Source organism: Prionailurus viverrinus, chromosome D3, assembly GCF_022837055.1.
Source record: "Prionailurus viverrinus isolate Anna chromosome D3, UM_Priviv_1.0, whole genome shotgun sequence".
NCBI classification, from domain to species: domain Eukaryota; kingdom Metazoa; phylum Chordata; class Mammalia; order Carnivora; family Felidae; genus Prionailurus; species Prionailurus viverrinus.
In genome coordinates this window covers 18,832,484-18,849,216 of record NC_062572.1, presented here as the reverse complement: position 1 = coordinate 18,849,216, position 16,733 = coordinate 18,832,484, and the positions used below count along the sequence as shown (strand labels likewise).

The 16,733-nt window shown below is 48.6% G+C and overlaps 1 protein-coding gene and 1 long non-coding RNA gene across 3 annotated transcripts in view; one reads left to right on the top strand and one right to left on the bottom strand.

Moving 5' to 3' along the window:
• The window catches only part of FAM222A (family with sequence similarity 222 member A), a 54,346-nt gene that overhangs the window by 11,911 nt on the left and 25,702 nt on the right, over positions 1-16,733 (bottom strand). Inside the window, exon 2 of one of the 2 annotated variants that reach the window (XM_047828091.1) lies at positions 13,092-13,219. In XM_047828091.1, coding sequence (XP_047684047.1) covers positions 13,092-13,173 — 82 coding nt within the window. In that variant the 5' untranslated portion in view covers positions 13,174-13,219. The remainder of the gene's footprint in view (positions 1-13,091; positions 13,220-16,733) is intronic. The other variant, XM_047828092.1, reaches the window with a different exon arrangement.
• Positions 1,723-6,918, top strand: LOC125149252 (uncharacterized). Its single transcript, XR_007145865.1, has 3 exons — positions 1,723-3,045; positions 3,955-4,069; positions 4,233-6,918. It is a non-coding gene; the product is annotated as an uncharacterized LOC125149252 (long non-coding RNA).

Below are 16,733 nucleotides of genomic sequence, written 5' to 3'. Positions count from 1 at the left end.
CGCTGTCTCTCTCTGCAGTTTTGTCCCTGGCTCTCTCTACTCTGGATACTGGTCCCTTATAAGTGCTGCAGACACCCTCTCTCTATTTTTGGCTAGTCTTGACTTTTTTTTATGGTGTATTTTGCCGAGCTGCAGTTTTTAATTTTAATGCGGTCCAATGTGTTTCCTTTATTTGTGCTTTATTCTCCCTCTCCATTTGCAAATCCTTCCTGGTGGATACTCTCCCTTTTCTTCAAAGAGGGATAAGGTTTTGCATTCCCCGGCACCAGGTTTTTAAGTCTGCCTGGAACTCTTCTTGCCGTGTGGTGTGAGGTAGGGCTCCGAAGTCTTTCATTCCCGCACTGCCTGTCCGTCCCCAGGGACTTGCAAGGCCTGCTTTGTCCCGGATGGAGCTCACATGCACACTGACCCATTTCTAGATGTTCTCCTTCCTGCCCTGGTTCCCTCTGTCCCTGTGCTGCTCCCACCAGCTCAGCCGTAAAGCCAGGGAGGCACTAGCCCGGTCCCCTGTCCTAATACTACTTTGATAAGAACAAAAGGCCAAGAATGGGCAAGGCACAGGTGACTTTGCTGACAAAGTCAGCTTCTCAAATTATACACCCCCCTTCCCCAACACACACATGGTCAGGATTTAAGGACTGGGTTGACTTTTTTCCATACCAAACTCTGTCTGTGTGCATAATCTACATCCACGTTTATTTAGGTCTTTAAAAAATATCACTGGATTGGGGCACCTGGGTGGCACAGTCGGTTAAGCGTCCGACTTTGGCTCAGGTCATGATCTGGTGGTTCATGAGTTTGAGCCCCACATTGGGCTAAGTGCTGTCAGTGTAGAGTCTGCTTTGGATCCTCTGCCTCCCTCTCTGTCTGCCCCTCCTGTGCTTGTGCTCTCTCAAAAATAAAAACATTTTAAAGAAAAATCACAATATAAATTTTTCTCCACAAAGGTCATTTACCTCTTTCACCAATTTATTTTAGTTCCTTAATAAATTGTAATAGTACCATAACTTGGATAAAGTGGACAGTTCCCAGAAAGATGCAAACTACCCATCTGACTTAAGAAGAAACAGAGAATCTGAATGGACCTGTAACAAATAAAGAGGCTGACCTGGTAATCAGAACACCACCCACAGATCAAAACCACAGTGAGCAAGCACTCTGTGCCCAGCAGGACAGCTGGAATCAGAAAGCTGGGTGGCAGGTTTGGGTGAAGATGTGGAGAAACCGGAACCCCGTACACTGCTGGTGGGCATGGAAGAGAGCACAACCACTCAGGAAACCGTTCAGGCATTTCCTCAGGAAGCTAAACATAGAGGGGCGCCTGGGCAGCTGGCTCAGTTAAGCGCCCGACTCTTTTTTAGCTCAGGCCACGATCTCACGGTTCTGTGTCTGGCTCCAAGCTAGGCATGGAGCCTGCTTGGGATTCTCTCTCTCCCTCTCTCTGCCCCTCCCCCACGCAGGCATGCTTTCTCTCTCTCTCTGTCTCAAAATACATAAGTAAACTTTAAGGAGCGCCTGGGTGGCTCAGTCGGTTAAGCATCCGACCTCAGCTCAGGTCATGATCCCGCGGTTCTGGAGTTTGACCCCCGCGTCGGGCTCTGTACTGACAGCCCAGAGCCTGGAGCCTGCTTCAGATTCGGTGTCTCCCTCTTTCTTTACCCCTCCCCCACTCAGTCTCTATCAAAAAGAAACATTAAAAAAAATTTTAATTATTAAGAAAAGTTAAACATAGAATTGTCTTGTGCCTGAGCAATACCACTCATAGGTTTACATGCAAGAAAAATGAAAACCTACATCCCCATGAAAACTTGTACGGGAACATTCCGAGCGGCATTTCACACCATCGCCCCTGATGTGGAAACACCCAAAAGCCCTGTCGGCTGATCGGCGGTGAATCACGACCCGGCCACGTAACGGAATGTTACTCGGTGGTGACAGGGAGCCGGGTACGGACACCTGATACTCCGTGGATGAACCCAGAACACACAGGGAGTGAAAACAGCTGGACACAAAAGGCCACACAGGGTACAATTCCATTTATACGGGACATCGAGAGGGACCAACGCAGAGACAGAAAGTAGGTCAGGAAGTTTCGTGGTTGCCTACAGCTGGAAGGTGGCTGCGGGCAATGGGGACCGGTTGGTGATGGGTGTGGGGTTTCTGTTTGGGGCGATGAGGAAACATTTGGAAATTTAGTAGTGGTGACGGCTGCACAACCCTGTGAATTTACACTGGAAAGTATTCACTAGTGCAGTCTGAGTGGGTGAATCGTATGGTAGGTGTTACCGTCGGCGTAAAGCAGTTGCCAAAAAAATCGGTAATGGTATCTTTTTTTAAAAATGTAATTTCTAGCTCTTTGTATTTGGTGTAACGTAGGAGCCAGCAAACCGTGGCATACAGGCGAAGCCTGGCCTGCTGCCTGTTTTTGTAAATAAAGTTTTATTGGAACACAGCCGCGCCGATTCATGTCCGTGAATCTGCGGCTGTTTTCCTGCTACAGTGTGACGGAGCGGTAAGTTACCGTAGACACTGGATGGCCTGCAGGGATGAAAATATCAGAAAAGTTGCAGAAAATGTTTGCCAACTCCCGTTGTAGGGGAACACGATTGCGTCTGTGTGCCGCTCTTGTATCCGCAGTCTTGCTGACTGACTTTTTTGGGGGTTTCTGTGCAGTTAGTTTTCCTTCTTTCTAGTCCTTGTAACTTATTTATTGTTCTCGCTCTCACTGGGCCGGCCACGACCTCTGTGCAGTGTGGAAAGGCAGTGATTCGGGTCTTCGTCTGCCTCTGGTCTTAGCAAGCCTCGGGTTGCTTTGCTGTGGACTGTGGCTGGATCCGCTGTGACAGAGGAAGCTGCCTACCTTCCTAGTTTATGAGAGCTGGTTTTTATTTGGCAAGTCATAAAAGGGGGCTCGCTCGTGGCCCTTCGTCTCTGAGCCTCTCTCCTCTCCTAGGCATGGTTCCCGGGGCGGGGGCGGCACCGGACCTTCCTTCTGTCCCCAGGCTGCACTCCGCAACAGCTACATAATTGAATCTGCTACCAGAGGTTTGTTTTTAATTTTATTGGAATTTTAAATTGCTTTGTTTCTTCCGTCTTTTATTAGTGCCAGTGGAAGCAGGTGCACTGGCAGGAATGTCATGGGGCTGTGGTTCTAGCCTTTTGGGGTGAGGGTTGGGGCGGGGGGATGAGGGGTGGGAACTGGGGAGAAGAGCCTCTCCCTGCTCCTCCTGGGTCAGCGAGCCCTTCCTCCTGTGAAGATGAGATGCGCCAGGAACCTCTTGTCCCTTTGTGGGTGTAGGGAGGGGGCTCCCACTCTCCGAGGGAGGTGGGGCAGGTAAAGTGTTGGAGCCTGCTGCCAGGCCCTGGGGGTTCTCTCCTGTTCTTATCTTCACATCACAGTGGAGTTAACAGGCCCACAAAGGGCCAGCCACTCACTTGTCCAAGAACACACACGCCCCATTCACGGTACAGCCAGGATTTGACCCCCAGACCATCTTGGTCTCAAAGCCTGTGCCCTAGGGGCTTATGGGAAGGAGGGTAGGGTGGGTACACTGCGCTCACCTATAAAGGAGTAAGAGCGGTGGCTCACATCAGTCTCCTGGGGCAGCTGCCTCAGCCATTCCCTTCTCAGATGGCAGGTCCCTGAGAGCCACCCCCCACGCCCCTACGGTGCCTCGCCGGGGCGCTCCACACAGCCTGAACTTAGAGCGGCGGTGACTCAAAGTTGATGTATCAACACCATGATGAGAAAGTCAAATACTTATTAGCAGGGAAGGCCCTGAGCGGCTGAGAAAAACAGGCTTCTGTCCCAGGTGTGGGCAGGTCCTGTTTGGGACCCAGGGACTCTGGCCCGCTGGGAGTAGCCCAAGATCTTGGGCCTGAGGTAGAGGAGGGGAAATGGACTCCCCTGCCCACCGTACACACACATACGCATCTTTTTTCCTTTGTCTGCAGGTCACTTTCTCCAGTCACCCGGCATAGGCTACAAGAGCCAACTGCCCAGACTCCTGGACAGAGGGCCACCCACACTCCTGACTCCTCTGTCTGTCTGACCTCAGGTCCCAGAGAGGTAAACGGTTTGCTGGCCATGTTCTTGGTATATGTGGTTGCTGTGCCTTGTGCAGCCTGTGTCGTCAGGCTGCTCGGATCCCATTTTACAGGAATGGAGGGAGGGACTCTCAGACTGGGCCATGTCTTCCCCCGACCAGGCTTCTGACGTTTTATTGTCACAGGTGGTCAGAGCTGGATGGCTTCTCAGGTCCACCTGACTGGACGTGTTGCTTTACAGAAGGGAGAACGCTGGCCCTACGAGGCTGACCAACTTGTCCAAGGTCACACTGCACATGGCCCAGTTGAGACCTTTCTTCCGTGGTAAGAAATGCAGCACAGCCCACGGTCTGGTCACAGAGTTCAGGGAGAGCCCTTCCTGTCTCAGTTCTGTCTGAGGGGCCACAGGCACAAGAGGGTCTGCCTTAGGGCCTGACTGCCCCAAAGTCATGTCCAGGAGGAAAGGGCAGGAGACGACTCTGCCAGTTGTCCAGGCCTTGACCAGCAGCAGGGCACCCAATTCAATTTGCTTATCTCCCTTCCTGCCTCCCTCTTCCCTGTGCTTTTCAATTACAGGCAGAGTCAGTATCTTTTCTAGTGAGTACAAAGATGTCAAAGGGTCTGAGTGAGCCAGAGAAGAAGGATGTCCTTGGTGGCCCTCCACACTGACCAGTACAAGTCTTGGAGCAGAAGGATGAACTAGTCCGGGTCGTCATGCCTCGCCCTGCCTCCAGCCAGCTGCACAGGAGCAGTCATGGGTGAGAACACACATTCTTTGAGCCAGTAAGTCCACCACGGAAGAATATATGTTTTTTCACAGATACACGTGCATGTACAAAGATTCATTACAGCACTGTTCAGAATAGTAAGAGACTAGAAACAACCTAAATGTCTATCGGAGAGGGATGGTTAAAACGTTATTCTTTAGCCATGTAATAGAATACCATGCAGCTGTTAGAATGAAGGCATTCTTTCTGTCAGGTGGTGAATAACTGCCAGGATATACTGGTAAGGAAGAAGGCAAGGGATTGAGAAGGGGAGGAGGTATAAGAGGTATTTAATGCTTCTCCTGCATGTGTGTATTTTTCAGGAGGGTATTTATGAAACTGCTAACACTGGTTTCCTCTGGGAAAGAGAGTTATTTTTCATTTTAAATTCTTGCTCTTTCTGAATTGGGTGCCATGGACAATCTATTCAGTGAAGTACTTAATATAACAAAAGAGAACATGTTCTCCCTGGAGGTCCTATAAAGGAGTGACGGGGACTAGGCATTAAAAAACATGATTCCTTGAAACCAAAGCCCTCCCCCCCCCCAACAATTATCTGTCATTATTCGGTTTTTGATAAAGCAAGTTATTTCTCTATACTCCTATCTCCAAAAGAACACCAGCAGAAGACCCTCAATTTTGAGGATGTCGATATAATAACTTCTCTTCCTACAAGTAACCCCAAAACAGCATTAAGTAAAATGCAAGTTCCATTTCTGGCAAAAGTAGGTGATAGCTAACCCCCTAAACAACAGGTGGATAGGCTCCCCAAAGCAACAGAGATCAAGTGGGGCTGAGGGAGGAAGCAGAAGAGAGAGGGTGCCATGGCTGTAGATTTCAGAAACAGCCAGTAGTGTATCCTTCCCAACTGTGACAGATACACCCTGTACAAATCTTAACAAAATCTAAACCCCTTCTTTGCCGCAGTGGAACCAGGGATGCATCAGCTGGTTATAGACCTTCCCTAGACCCACTTGGTTCTGAAGAGCAAAGAAGGTAGGGCTACATAAGAAATCCCACAAATAAGCCATACTTGCAGGAACCTGTTTGTGAGGCAACTGGACGGAAATAGCCTCCTCCAGTGGCAAGTAATCAAAATTGAACCACCACAGTACTTAATCGAAAGGAAAATGAGAAGGAAAAGCAAAGCCTAAGTAAAAGCTGGCAAAAAACAAAACAAACCACTACTTCCTATCAGAAAAATGTAGCCACAGAAAAGATGAAGATTATAGTTAAATATTTCATCGTGAAGGAGAGAACTTAGTAAACAATGGTTTCCATAAAGCAAAACCACAAAGAAGATATACAAGAGTAGAAGAAGAAACTTACTGTAAAAGCAAAAGGGGGAAATGGCGTGCATAAGGAAAACAAGGCACACACACAAAAAGTAAAACGAAAGGCAAAAGACAGCCAATCTGTGCTTAACTAGAGCCCCCAAAGAAGGAAACTGAAATAATACAAGCCTTGGATCTGCCTGTCAAAAGGGCACGGGTACTGCGTTCTGGGAAAAAGATACTCTGAACAGTCAACCCCAAGACATATGCTAGTAAAGTAATAACATGAAAGATATGGAAAGATCAAAGTAAAATATGAAGAAAGAAGAATCAGGCTTCAACTTCTCCATGGCAACATTCAACATTAGAGGAGAATAGAATATGGTCTGCAAAGACCCTCAAGGAAACAAAGTGACCCAGGGATTATTTCTCATTCACTCAAGCAGATAGTCGACAGACCTTTCTGAACTTGGGAACTCTCGAAGTGCTGTTCACGTGAGGCCTTAAGCCATATACACGTGGACCAACTTTGGATGATGGGAAACTGAGGCACAGGAACTGGTGGTGAGCACTGGCCCTATTTCTCTCGGAGACAGACTGAAAACAACTGGGCGTAGTGATGTAACCACCATTACGAGCCCTGGGATAGAGTAATGGTACCGCTAATAACAAAGTGGGGAGGGAAAGGAGGGATGGCAGTAGAAGCGCAGATATCCCCATATTTAATAATTGGGAATAGAAGATATCCTTTCTTTTTTTAATGTTTAGTTTTGAGAGAGCATGAGCAGGGTAGGGGCAGAGAGAGGGAGACCTAGAATCTGAAGCAGGCTCCAGGATCTGAGCTGTCAGCACAGAGCCCAACACGGGGTGAGAACCCATGAACTGTGAGATCATGACCTGAGCTGAAGTCGGATGCTTAACTGACTGAGCCACCCAGGTGCCCCAAAAGATATCCTTTTTAAAAAGTTGCTTTAAAGTTGTTTTGTTTTAATGTTTATTTTTGAGAGAGGGAAAGAAAGTGTGAGCAGGGGGAGGGGCAGAGAGAATGGGAGAGGGAGATTCCCAAGCAGACTCCCCACCATCAGTGCACAGCCCAATGCGGGGCTCGAAGTCACAAGCTGTGAGATCATGACTTGAGCTGAAATCAAGAGTTGGATGCCTAAGGGCACCTGGGTGACTCTGTTGGTTAAGTATCTGACTTTGGCTCAGGTCACGATCTCACAGTTCGTGACTTCAAGCCCCGTGTCAGGCTCTGTGCTGACAGCTTGGAGACTGCTTCCGATTCTGTGTCTCCCTCTCTCTCTCTGTCCCTCCCCCATTTGTGCGTGTTCTCTCTCTCTCTCTCAAAAACAAACATTAAAAAAGAGTTGGACGCTTAACTGACTGAGCCACCCAGGCATGCCCCCCTCCCCTATTCTTAGTAATCTCTACACCCACGGTGGGGCTTGAACTCACAACCCTGAAATCAAGAGTTGCATGCTCTATCAACTGAGCCAGCCAGGAGCCCCAAAAGATATCATTTAAAACTGATGTCAGGTAATGGAGCCTTAATACAAAGAAAGGAACTCTAAGAAAATGTAGAGAGAAAAAGAAAATACATTGATTTCATCAGTTTGCTCATTTTAAGGACAGTAATAGATACTGTTCCAAAGAAATAGAGGATTAGAGTATTATTTAAAGTTACAGCACTAGAACAAAATCAACCTTCTTTATGATTAGTAGGTATGCAAAGCAGCACAGATCACATAGACGTAGACTTTTCAAAGCAATTAAAATAAAGCACAAAATAGACCAGACACCTGTCATATCAATAAACGTAAATGGGCTAAAACTCTCAAAAAAATTTAAAAAGCCATTCAGATTGGATCACAAAGCTTAATTCAACTCTATGGTCTATGAGTCACATCTAAACCAAGTGATTCAGAAAGGTTGAAATAAAAGGATTGGTAAAGTTTCAAGAAAAACCGTGAAGTAAAAAAGCAGAGGTTACCATCTTAGTAGACAAAATTGAACTCGCGCCAAAAAGTATTAAATATGGCAAAGAAGGATGCAATTCGCTGTGAAGATTTAAGGTATTGAGATCTCTGTGTTAAATGACATGACATCACCATACATAAGGCCAAAGCATTAGGAGCTACGAGAATAAATACACTGGGACACATTAGCGGTAGGCATCTAATTCAGTTCTCCATCCATGACAGGTAAGTAAGCACATGGAAGACATAAGTGACATAGTTAATGGGAAGACATAACTGGCATACGCCAAACTCTGAATCCTGGAAACAGCCACATCTTTTTTCTTTTTAATGTTTCTTTTGAGAGCACGAGTGAGCGCAAGGGGAGGGGCAGAGAGAGAATCCCAGGCAGGCTCTGTGCTGTCGGTGTAGAGCCTGACATGGGGCTTGAACTCACAAACTGTGAGATCGTGACCTGAGCCAAAACCAAGAGTCACATGTTTAACTGACTAAGCCACCCGGGCGCCCCTCACATCTTCTTTCCAAGTCCCATTTAAAAAGAAAAGTCACAAAAAAATGACTACAGACGACGTCACAAAGAAAAATTTATTCAAGTCCAAAAAAAGTAGAAATCTTGAGCAACATTCTCTGAATCATAATGTATTATAACCAGAAATAATGAAATACAAAAGCACCTACCACCTGGGTAGATAGGTGGAACCCAGATGAGCCTTAGGTCAAAGAAGAAACCAAAATCACAAGAGGTTTTAAAAACAAAATACCTCCTCTTAGGACCTATCAGATATAACTAAAGCAGTGCTCAGAGAAGTTGTAGCCTTAATTTTTCCTTTTTCTCCTTGTTTATTGGTATAAAGAGTTATGCTTCTAACTTAAGAAATTTTTTCTAAAACAAGGAAAGTAGGAATAATTTAATAAAAATAAATGCATAAGTGAGAAATGCAAGAAGTGAGAAAAGGGTAATTACTAATAACTAAATACTAAAGTTGGATCTTTGGGGAAGGGAGAGAGGTAAGCTTTTAGCCAACTAACCTAATCAAGAAAAATGGGGTTCGGGCAGGGAGATGGGGGAGGGATGCACAATATAGACAAGAAATAAGAATGAAACCATCCTTGAAAAGAATTACAGGGGCTCCTGGGTGGCTTAGCGGGTGGAGTGTCCGACTTCAGCTCAGGTCATGATCTCAGGGCTCGTGGGTTCGAGCCCCACACGGGACTCTGCACTAGGGGTGTGGAGCCTGCCTGGGATTCTCGCTCTCTCTCTGCCTCTCCCCCTCTCAAAACAAATAAAAATAAATAAAAGAACTGTAAATTAATTTGTTCAGTCTCATACAAGTAAATTTGACAAGTGGATAAAATGAATACTTTTCTAGACAGACAAAATTTACCAAACTCATTTAAGGAACAGAATGGTCACAACAGATCAATTATTACAGAAGAATCAAAGAGCTACTCCAAAAAAAGGCCCGGGCCCAGACTGTTTCAGAGAGGATCAACGAATCTTTAAGGAACAGATAATCCATTTCCTTTTTTTTTCTTCTTCTTCAGTGTTTTACTTGTTTTTAAAAGAGAGCATGAGTGGGGGAGGGGCCGAGGAAGTGGGGGACAGAGGATCTGAAGCGGGGTTCTGCACTGACAGTGGAAAGCCTGACGTGGGGCTCAAACTCACGAACCACAAGATCGTGACCTGAGCCAAAGTCACACGTTCAACTGACTGAGCCACCCAGGTGCCCCAGATAATCCATTTCTACTTAAGCTGTCACAAAGCATCGAGAAAGCCGGAAGCCTCCGTTCTCTCTACGAGGCAAGCAGCACAGTGATAGCGAAACCCAACAAAAGGCATTCCAAAACCTGAAGGCTAATCTCACTAATGAAATTGAAGCAAAACTCCTACATGAAATAACAAAGCCAGTCTGGCAATATATTAAGATTTTCACCATGACCAGGTGGGATTTGACCAGGAATGCAAGGGTAGTTCAATGGTAAGGAATCCCTGTCATTATTCCTATTAAAAGACCAAAAAACCCATATGGTCATCTTCATGGACACTGAAAAGGCATTTGCTAAGCTTTAACTTCCATTGTTGATTTTTTAAAATTCTTAATAAAACAGGAACACAGGGACACTTACTCAACCTGCTAAACATCTGCCCCCTGCACACCAGAATTTTGCATAATCAAAGCTGCTCATTTAAAGTCAGGAATGAAGCAAGAGTGTCCATTATCACGAATATTATTTTTCATTGTTCCAGGGATAGCAGCAGACACTATTAAATAAGACAAGTCAAAGTATAAAACTTCCGAAGTAGGAAGTAAAATTATCATTTGCACACAATCTAATAGCGTAACTGGAAAATCTAAGAAACCAAATTCAAAAACCGTTACAAACAATAACGGAATTCAGTAAGGGGGCGGGAGTTAATAGCCTTTATATAAATAACTTCCGTTTCAGGAAGAAAAGAATAGCCCCAAACGGGTAACTATCCAGAAGTCAACTTTTAACATATGTGCAAAAAGCTAGATGAGGCAGACATCAAAACGTTCCCAGGGACCAAAAAAAAAAAAAAAAAAGTCTGAGCAAACAAAGGTTTTATCATGTTCCTGGAGGGCATCAACATAAAAAAATCATTTCTTCCTGAACCGTAAATTTCATGTAATCCCGGGGAAAAAACACCCAACAGGATTTTTTGCTCTCTCCTAGGTAAGTTGCTCCTATAAGTTCAGACAGAAAAATAGCCCAGGAAATTCTGTGTAGGGGGGAGGTTGGGGAATGAACAGGAACAGCAACCTCCCCCCCCAAATATGAAAAGGGGGTTATATACGTGGTACAATAGGGATGAACCTATAGGGATGAGCTTGAAAACGTGGCGGTGCTAAGGGAAAGAAGCCAGTCACAAAAGGCCACGTGCTGTAGCACTCCCTTATCATCAAAGTCCAGAATAGGGGACTCTGCAAAGAAGGGGAGCAGGGGATCAGAGAGTGACTGCGAATGGGGTAGGGGTTTCTTCTTGAGGTGACAGAAATGTTCTAAAATTTGCTGTGCTGATGGGTGCAAGATTCTGTAAATATACTAAAAAACCATTAGTTGTATGCTTCAGATGGGTGGGTTTTATGGTATGTGAATCATATTTCAATAACATTAAAATTCTTAATGTATTACAACTATAATAATTACCATAGCATTGCACTGATGAATATGCTTGGATCCATACCTCCCGCTTTATACCATGTATTTAAAAAATTAAACCATAAAAGAACTAGAGGCAACCCTGATCTCAGCATGAGGAAGGATATTCCAAGTATGACACAAAATCCAGGGGCCATAAAAGGAAATACAGATCTCACTTCACAAAGAAAATGTCTTCATGGCAGAATCAAAGACAAATGATAAATCGGGGAAACCATATGCAATTCAAATGACAGACCGAGGTCTAATTCCGTTATATGCAAAGAGCTCCTGTAATTCAATAAGGACAAAACCTACCCAACTGAAAAAGATGGACCAAGGAGATGAATCAGTTCAAAGAGAAAACAGATGGCCCAGACATGAGAAGCTATTCATCCTCATTCATGTTACATGTTAATCTAAAACTGCGCTGGGATCCTATTTTTCTCTGATGAGGTGAGCAGAGCCTAGAAGTTTTGAGACGGTGCCGTGATGGGCGAGGGTGTGGGCAGACAGGCTGTCTCACACACAGTCGTCTGAATATGTTAATCAGACCACATAGTTCAAAATGACAAGTACAAATACCTTGGACCCTCGAGAAGTCTATCCTGCAGTTTTGCTCACACCTTTGTGACACACACATGTGGTTGCTAATCGCTGCACTGCTTGTAATGGCAACGGGCAGGTCCAGTGTATATAGAGGGTTGGTCAAATGAAACACAGTTCGCCCTTGCTCTGGAAAACTAAGGGGCCGAAGAAGGAAGAAGCTCTTTAGATGCTGACCCACAGGGCCCACTGGGAGGATGTGTGACTGTGTCCCAGGTGTGCTGGGTTGTGCAGAGAACGTCTGGAAGGACACACAGGACGGCGCTGGCTGCCTCTGAGAAGGGGAGTGGGCGGCCGTACGACAGGAGCGAGATGGGGACTTTTGTCTGTATACACGCCCCTCGTTCCTCTTGTATACTGGACCACATGAGTGTACTACCTTGTCTGAAGATAAACACAGAACAAGAAAGAAAAAAGAGCAGCGGTGTAAGCACAGTGATGAGTGGCAACCACTCCTGAGCTGTGGGACGGAGCCAACGGGGAGGGGGTGGGAACTGTGGGGAACAGGAGGCAGAGATCTTCAAAGAGACAAGAGCAGTTCAGTTCCAACCAACAGCTGCAGTTCAGGAACCCAGGCCTATGTTGCCAGATCCTCTGATTTTTTTTTTTTTTCCCAAGAGACATTAAAAATCCAGGTTATTATGCAAATCTCCCTGTTTTCAAATGTTTCCAAATACTGCAACTTTTCAAAAACCCTATGGTGGCTACAGATAATCAGAGGATTTGTCATCCCTATCCTAGATGGCCAAGGAAGACAGACCCTTGGAGATCACCAAGTCCAGCTCCCTAATTTGACACACTGAAAAAGCAAGGCCCAGAGAGGGCAAGGACCTGCCCAAGGTCACATAGCAAATCAGGCCCCAAGCTAGGATCCCATTCAGGACTATTTGCTTCCACACTGTCCTACTCTCTGCTGACAGCACAGGAAAATGGTGATTGAGACAGACGTGGTCCATCATGGGGTCACAGACAGGGGGCTGGGGTCAGAGAGGGCTCCTGGAAGGAGGTCACACCCAGTGGGAGTCAGCCAGAGGGGGTAGGTGCTGTCGTGGGGGAGGCAGCACAGCACAGGCAAAGACCGGGGAACAGGGTGAGTTCTGGGCAGGGTTGTGGTGGGTGGACATACCAGTTCGGATGGCATTCCCTCTGTGTCTGCCCCACAGAGGCTTGGGTGGGGGAAGCAGGACGTGTCTAGGAACACGGCAAGCTCTGTGGGTTCAGCGGACAGCAGAAGGGGGCAGGGGAGGGCGTGCACTCACACTTACGCAGCTCCCGGCTCTTGCTCGGGCAGGCCAGGTGCTGGCCCGGTGGGTTCTGGGTCCTCTGGAGACAGGCCAGCATGGCTGAGCTGGGGGCCTGCGGCGGGGTGCACTCTGCGGCAGGGTCCCTGTGAGGGAGATGAGGTGCTTGTCATTCAGGCTGCTCCGTGCGGGCCTCCCACCTCCCTGGGCTGGGGTCACTGCCAGCAGCCTCCCCACTACCCAGCAGAGCGTCAGAGACTTTCAGAGGGGATGCCCCTTCTCCCTTATCTGGCGGAGGAGGACACTGAGGCCCGGAGGCGTCAAGAGGCTCATCCGTGGCCTCACAAGAAGGAAAAGATTCCAGATCTCAGGGCGCCTGGGTGGCTCAGTCGGTTAGATGTCTGACTCTTGATTTTGGCTCAGGTCATGATTTCATGGTTTGTGGGTTCAAGCCCTGAGTTGGCTCTGTGCTGATAGCATGGAGCCTGCTTGGGATTCTCTCTCCCTCTATTTCTGCCCTGCCCCCTCTCAAAAATAAACTTAAGAAAAAAAGAATCCAGGTCATGAGGTGGTGGATTTCCACTGTGATGGGGCCAGAACAGAACGGTCAGAAATGTCCTGGCCCTGCCCATTGTGTGGGTCACCTCCTCCAGGGGGCCTCCCTGATGCCCCCACGCCTGGACACATCCGCACCCCCTCCCTTCCAGTGGGTTGTGCCCTCTGGCTCTCTTGTCACCACCTCTGTCCCTGCTCTTCAGCCTCGGGCTCATGGAGGGCAAAGGCCCCATGTGGTCATCTTTGGAAGCTACATGAGGGGTACCCAGGAACTGCCAGTGTGCACGTGGGTGTTCCAGCGTTTTGGAATGTTGATCTGGGGCATTCTCCCGGCACCCCTACAGGAAGACGTCCAGGACGGCATTGCTGGGAGAAAGCGTGATCTCCCACCCTGATCCCCACTGAGCCTGACTGAGCCCTGAGCCCAGGTCCCAAGGACTCCCTGCCTGAGCTCCCCACCCCAGACAGGAAGGGCAGGGCCGCCCAAGGAAGCTCTACCCTGCCAGGCTGGGCAGGGTCCCCCACAGGTGGCAGCTCAGATGAGGCTCCAGACAGGTCCACGTTGTGCTCACTTGCCCAGAGTCAGATGCCCAGTGTTTACAAGGAAATGTGCACTTTTATCTTTGAAAAACCCACTTGCCCGAGAACACAGAGCCTCTGAGGGGCAGGGTGAGCCTGCCCTGGAGGCCATGGAGAAAAGACAGGAGTTTTCCCCGCAAGGGCCCCTCCCTTCCTCTCTCCTCGGTAAGGAGCCAGAGCCACAGGCCCAAGCCACCCCTGATGTCCGCCCACCCCGGGCACTGGATCCCCACTACCTCCTGACCCCACCCCACCCACGTCTTGAGCAGCCAAGCTGGGCCAGCTCAATCCTCTTGCCAGTTCTTTAAAAAAAAAAAAAAAAGAAGAAGAAGAAAGAGGAGGGGGTGTGTGTTTAAGGGGAAGAAAGGGAGTTATTTAATACTAAACAGGTGTCTGGAGCCCTTAAATTCTGCTGCTTTCTTCTAATAATGAAGTATTCATGAGGAAAAGCCTTTTTTCACTACTTTCTTAAGATACTAATTTCACAACAAGCTCCTTGTTACGGCGCAATTATTCCAATCTTGAATTTCCCCGAGACGGTTGCAGCCTCCTGTCTGTCCTGGCCTCTCGGTAAATGAAAGACAATCACGTAACCACCTTTCATTATGCTCTATTTTACTTTCAGCAAAGGTACCCTGAAAGAAATGATTTACTCTGAAAGGGACTTTTATTCAGTTTCAAAACCAATTTTCTCCTATTACTGTCTCAAAAAAAAAAAAAAAAAGAAAGAAAGAAAAGAAAAAAAAAGTAGGGGTGAATGGGGGAGGGGAGGTGGTTCTCCCCCTCCCCCCACCCCCAATCGCCAGCCTTAACGCAGCGACGATGCACGCGCAGTCAGAGCTGCAGTATCCACTTCCCGGCTTTGATTTCTGGTAATTTTAAAATATGCCATTACAATCAGGCAGAAATTACACAGTTTAAAAAGGGAATGAAGTGGGGCTTATTGCAGGGATGAAAGCCCTTGACTGCAGGAAGGAGGCACTGAGCCTCGGGGACTGGGGACTTGGGCCCTTCAGGATATAGCCGTGCACACACTCTGCCCCGCTCGGACACCTGGGGACACGTGGGCACGATGCCGTCACACACTCACTACGGACATCTCCCGAGATGGGCACAGTGCTGCCCATCCTTACCAGTGGTGCCGCGCCCCTCCACGCCCCCTGGCGCCCTCTCATGCACAAGCAGGCTGTCCATGGTCACGCACAAGGGTGTGTGCACCTGGAAGGTAAGAGCCCAGCAGCCCAGCATGGTGCCCCCTTCTCACTGCTCTGACACAGGGTTTGGGGGACAGAGGGGAGAGCTGGAGAAGGCCTGCCAGCTGCTGGTGAAAGCCCTCTCGGGGAGACCCAAGCCAGAGAGAGGCCACACCCTGCGCAGGGCCACGAAGCAGGCAGTGGCTGTGTAAGCCTCTCCACCCTCCCCCCCCCCCCCCCCCACCCAAGCAGGCAGCCTGCAGGCCAGGCCAGGCAACCTGGAACCTACATACCCCTACCCCAGTGCCCACTGTGTGACCCCAGGGGAGCTACCGCCCCTCTCTTGTAAAAGAGGCTCCCTGACCCTCCCAGGTCATTATCCACTAGGGTCCAGACAATTCCCAACACTCCCCGCCCCCCCCCCCCCCCCCCCCCACGCACAGGTCCTTCCTCCCTCTTGCCTTTCACTGGGTGCTAGGGGCCCAAGAAGCCCAGCCCCTGTCCAGGCGCCCCCACAACTCCCCTTGGGCCACACATTACAGCATGCTTTGCAGATGAAAGGGGCAGGCTGGGGGCTGTAGTTGTTGGGGGTGAGGGGCAGACTGCCTCATTTGGGGCCTCTCTGGACCCCATCAGCTGCCCTCCCGGTGAGGCTCTGGTTTTCAGAATGCTCTGATGGTGGACACCTAGGCGGTTCTGGGAGCCAACAGGTCACCTGCCCCAGCTCGGTGGGGGGTGGGGGGGAGCGACAGAGGATCCTGCCCCCCCTCCCCTGCCACCACCGAGGGAGCAGAATCCATGTTAAGGCCTCAGCTCAGTGCAACTGCCTGAATCATTTTATCCCTCACTTCTGGAGGACCGGCAGGCAGGGCCCTGCTGCCTGAGAGACCATCTTCACTTGAAGAGGAAGGGCTTTTCTCTCTGTGCCTCTAATCCCAATTCACTGCTCATTTTCCCAGGAACCCTGTGCCCTACTGCTGGGGCACGTTGTGGGTGGGAGGGGGTAGGAGCTGGCCGAGCACGATGACGAGTGGGTTACCACCAGTTCCCACATCATGCCAACCATCTACAACAGGACAAAGACCCCTCTCCTTGCCCTTCAATGTCTCTCTGGCCCCAGAATAGAGCCCAGCCTTCTTTGCCTGCACCCTCCCCCTCCACCGCCCTAGCTCTTCTAGACCTCCCTCCAGCTGGCTGCTCCACACACCCAAACCTTTGCCTGTGCTGGCCCCTCTGCCTACAGCACCGCCACCCCAATCCATTTTAACTCAGACTCTGACTCAGCTGTCCCCTCCTCTGGGCATCCCCCATCACGGTCCTAAGTGTAAGTGCC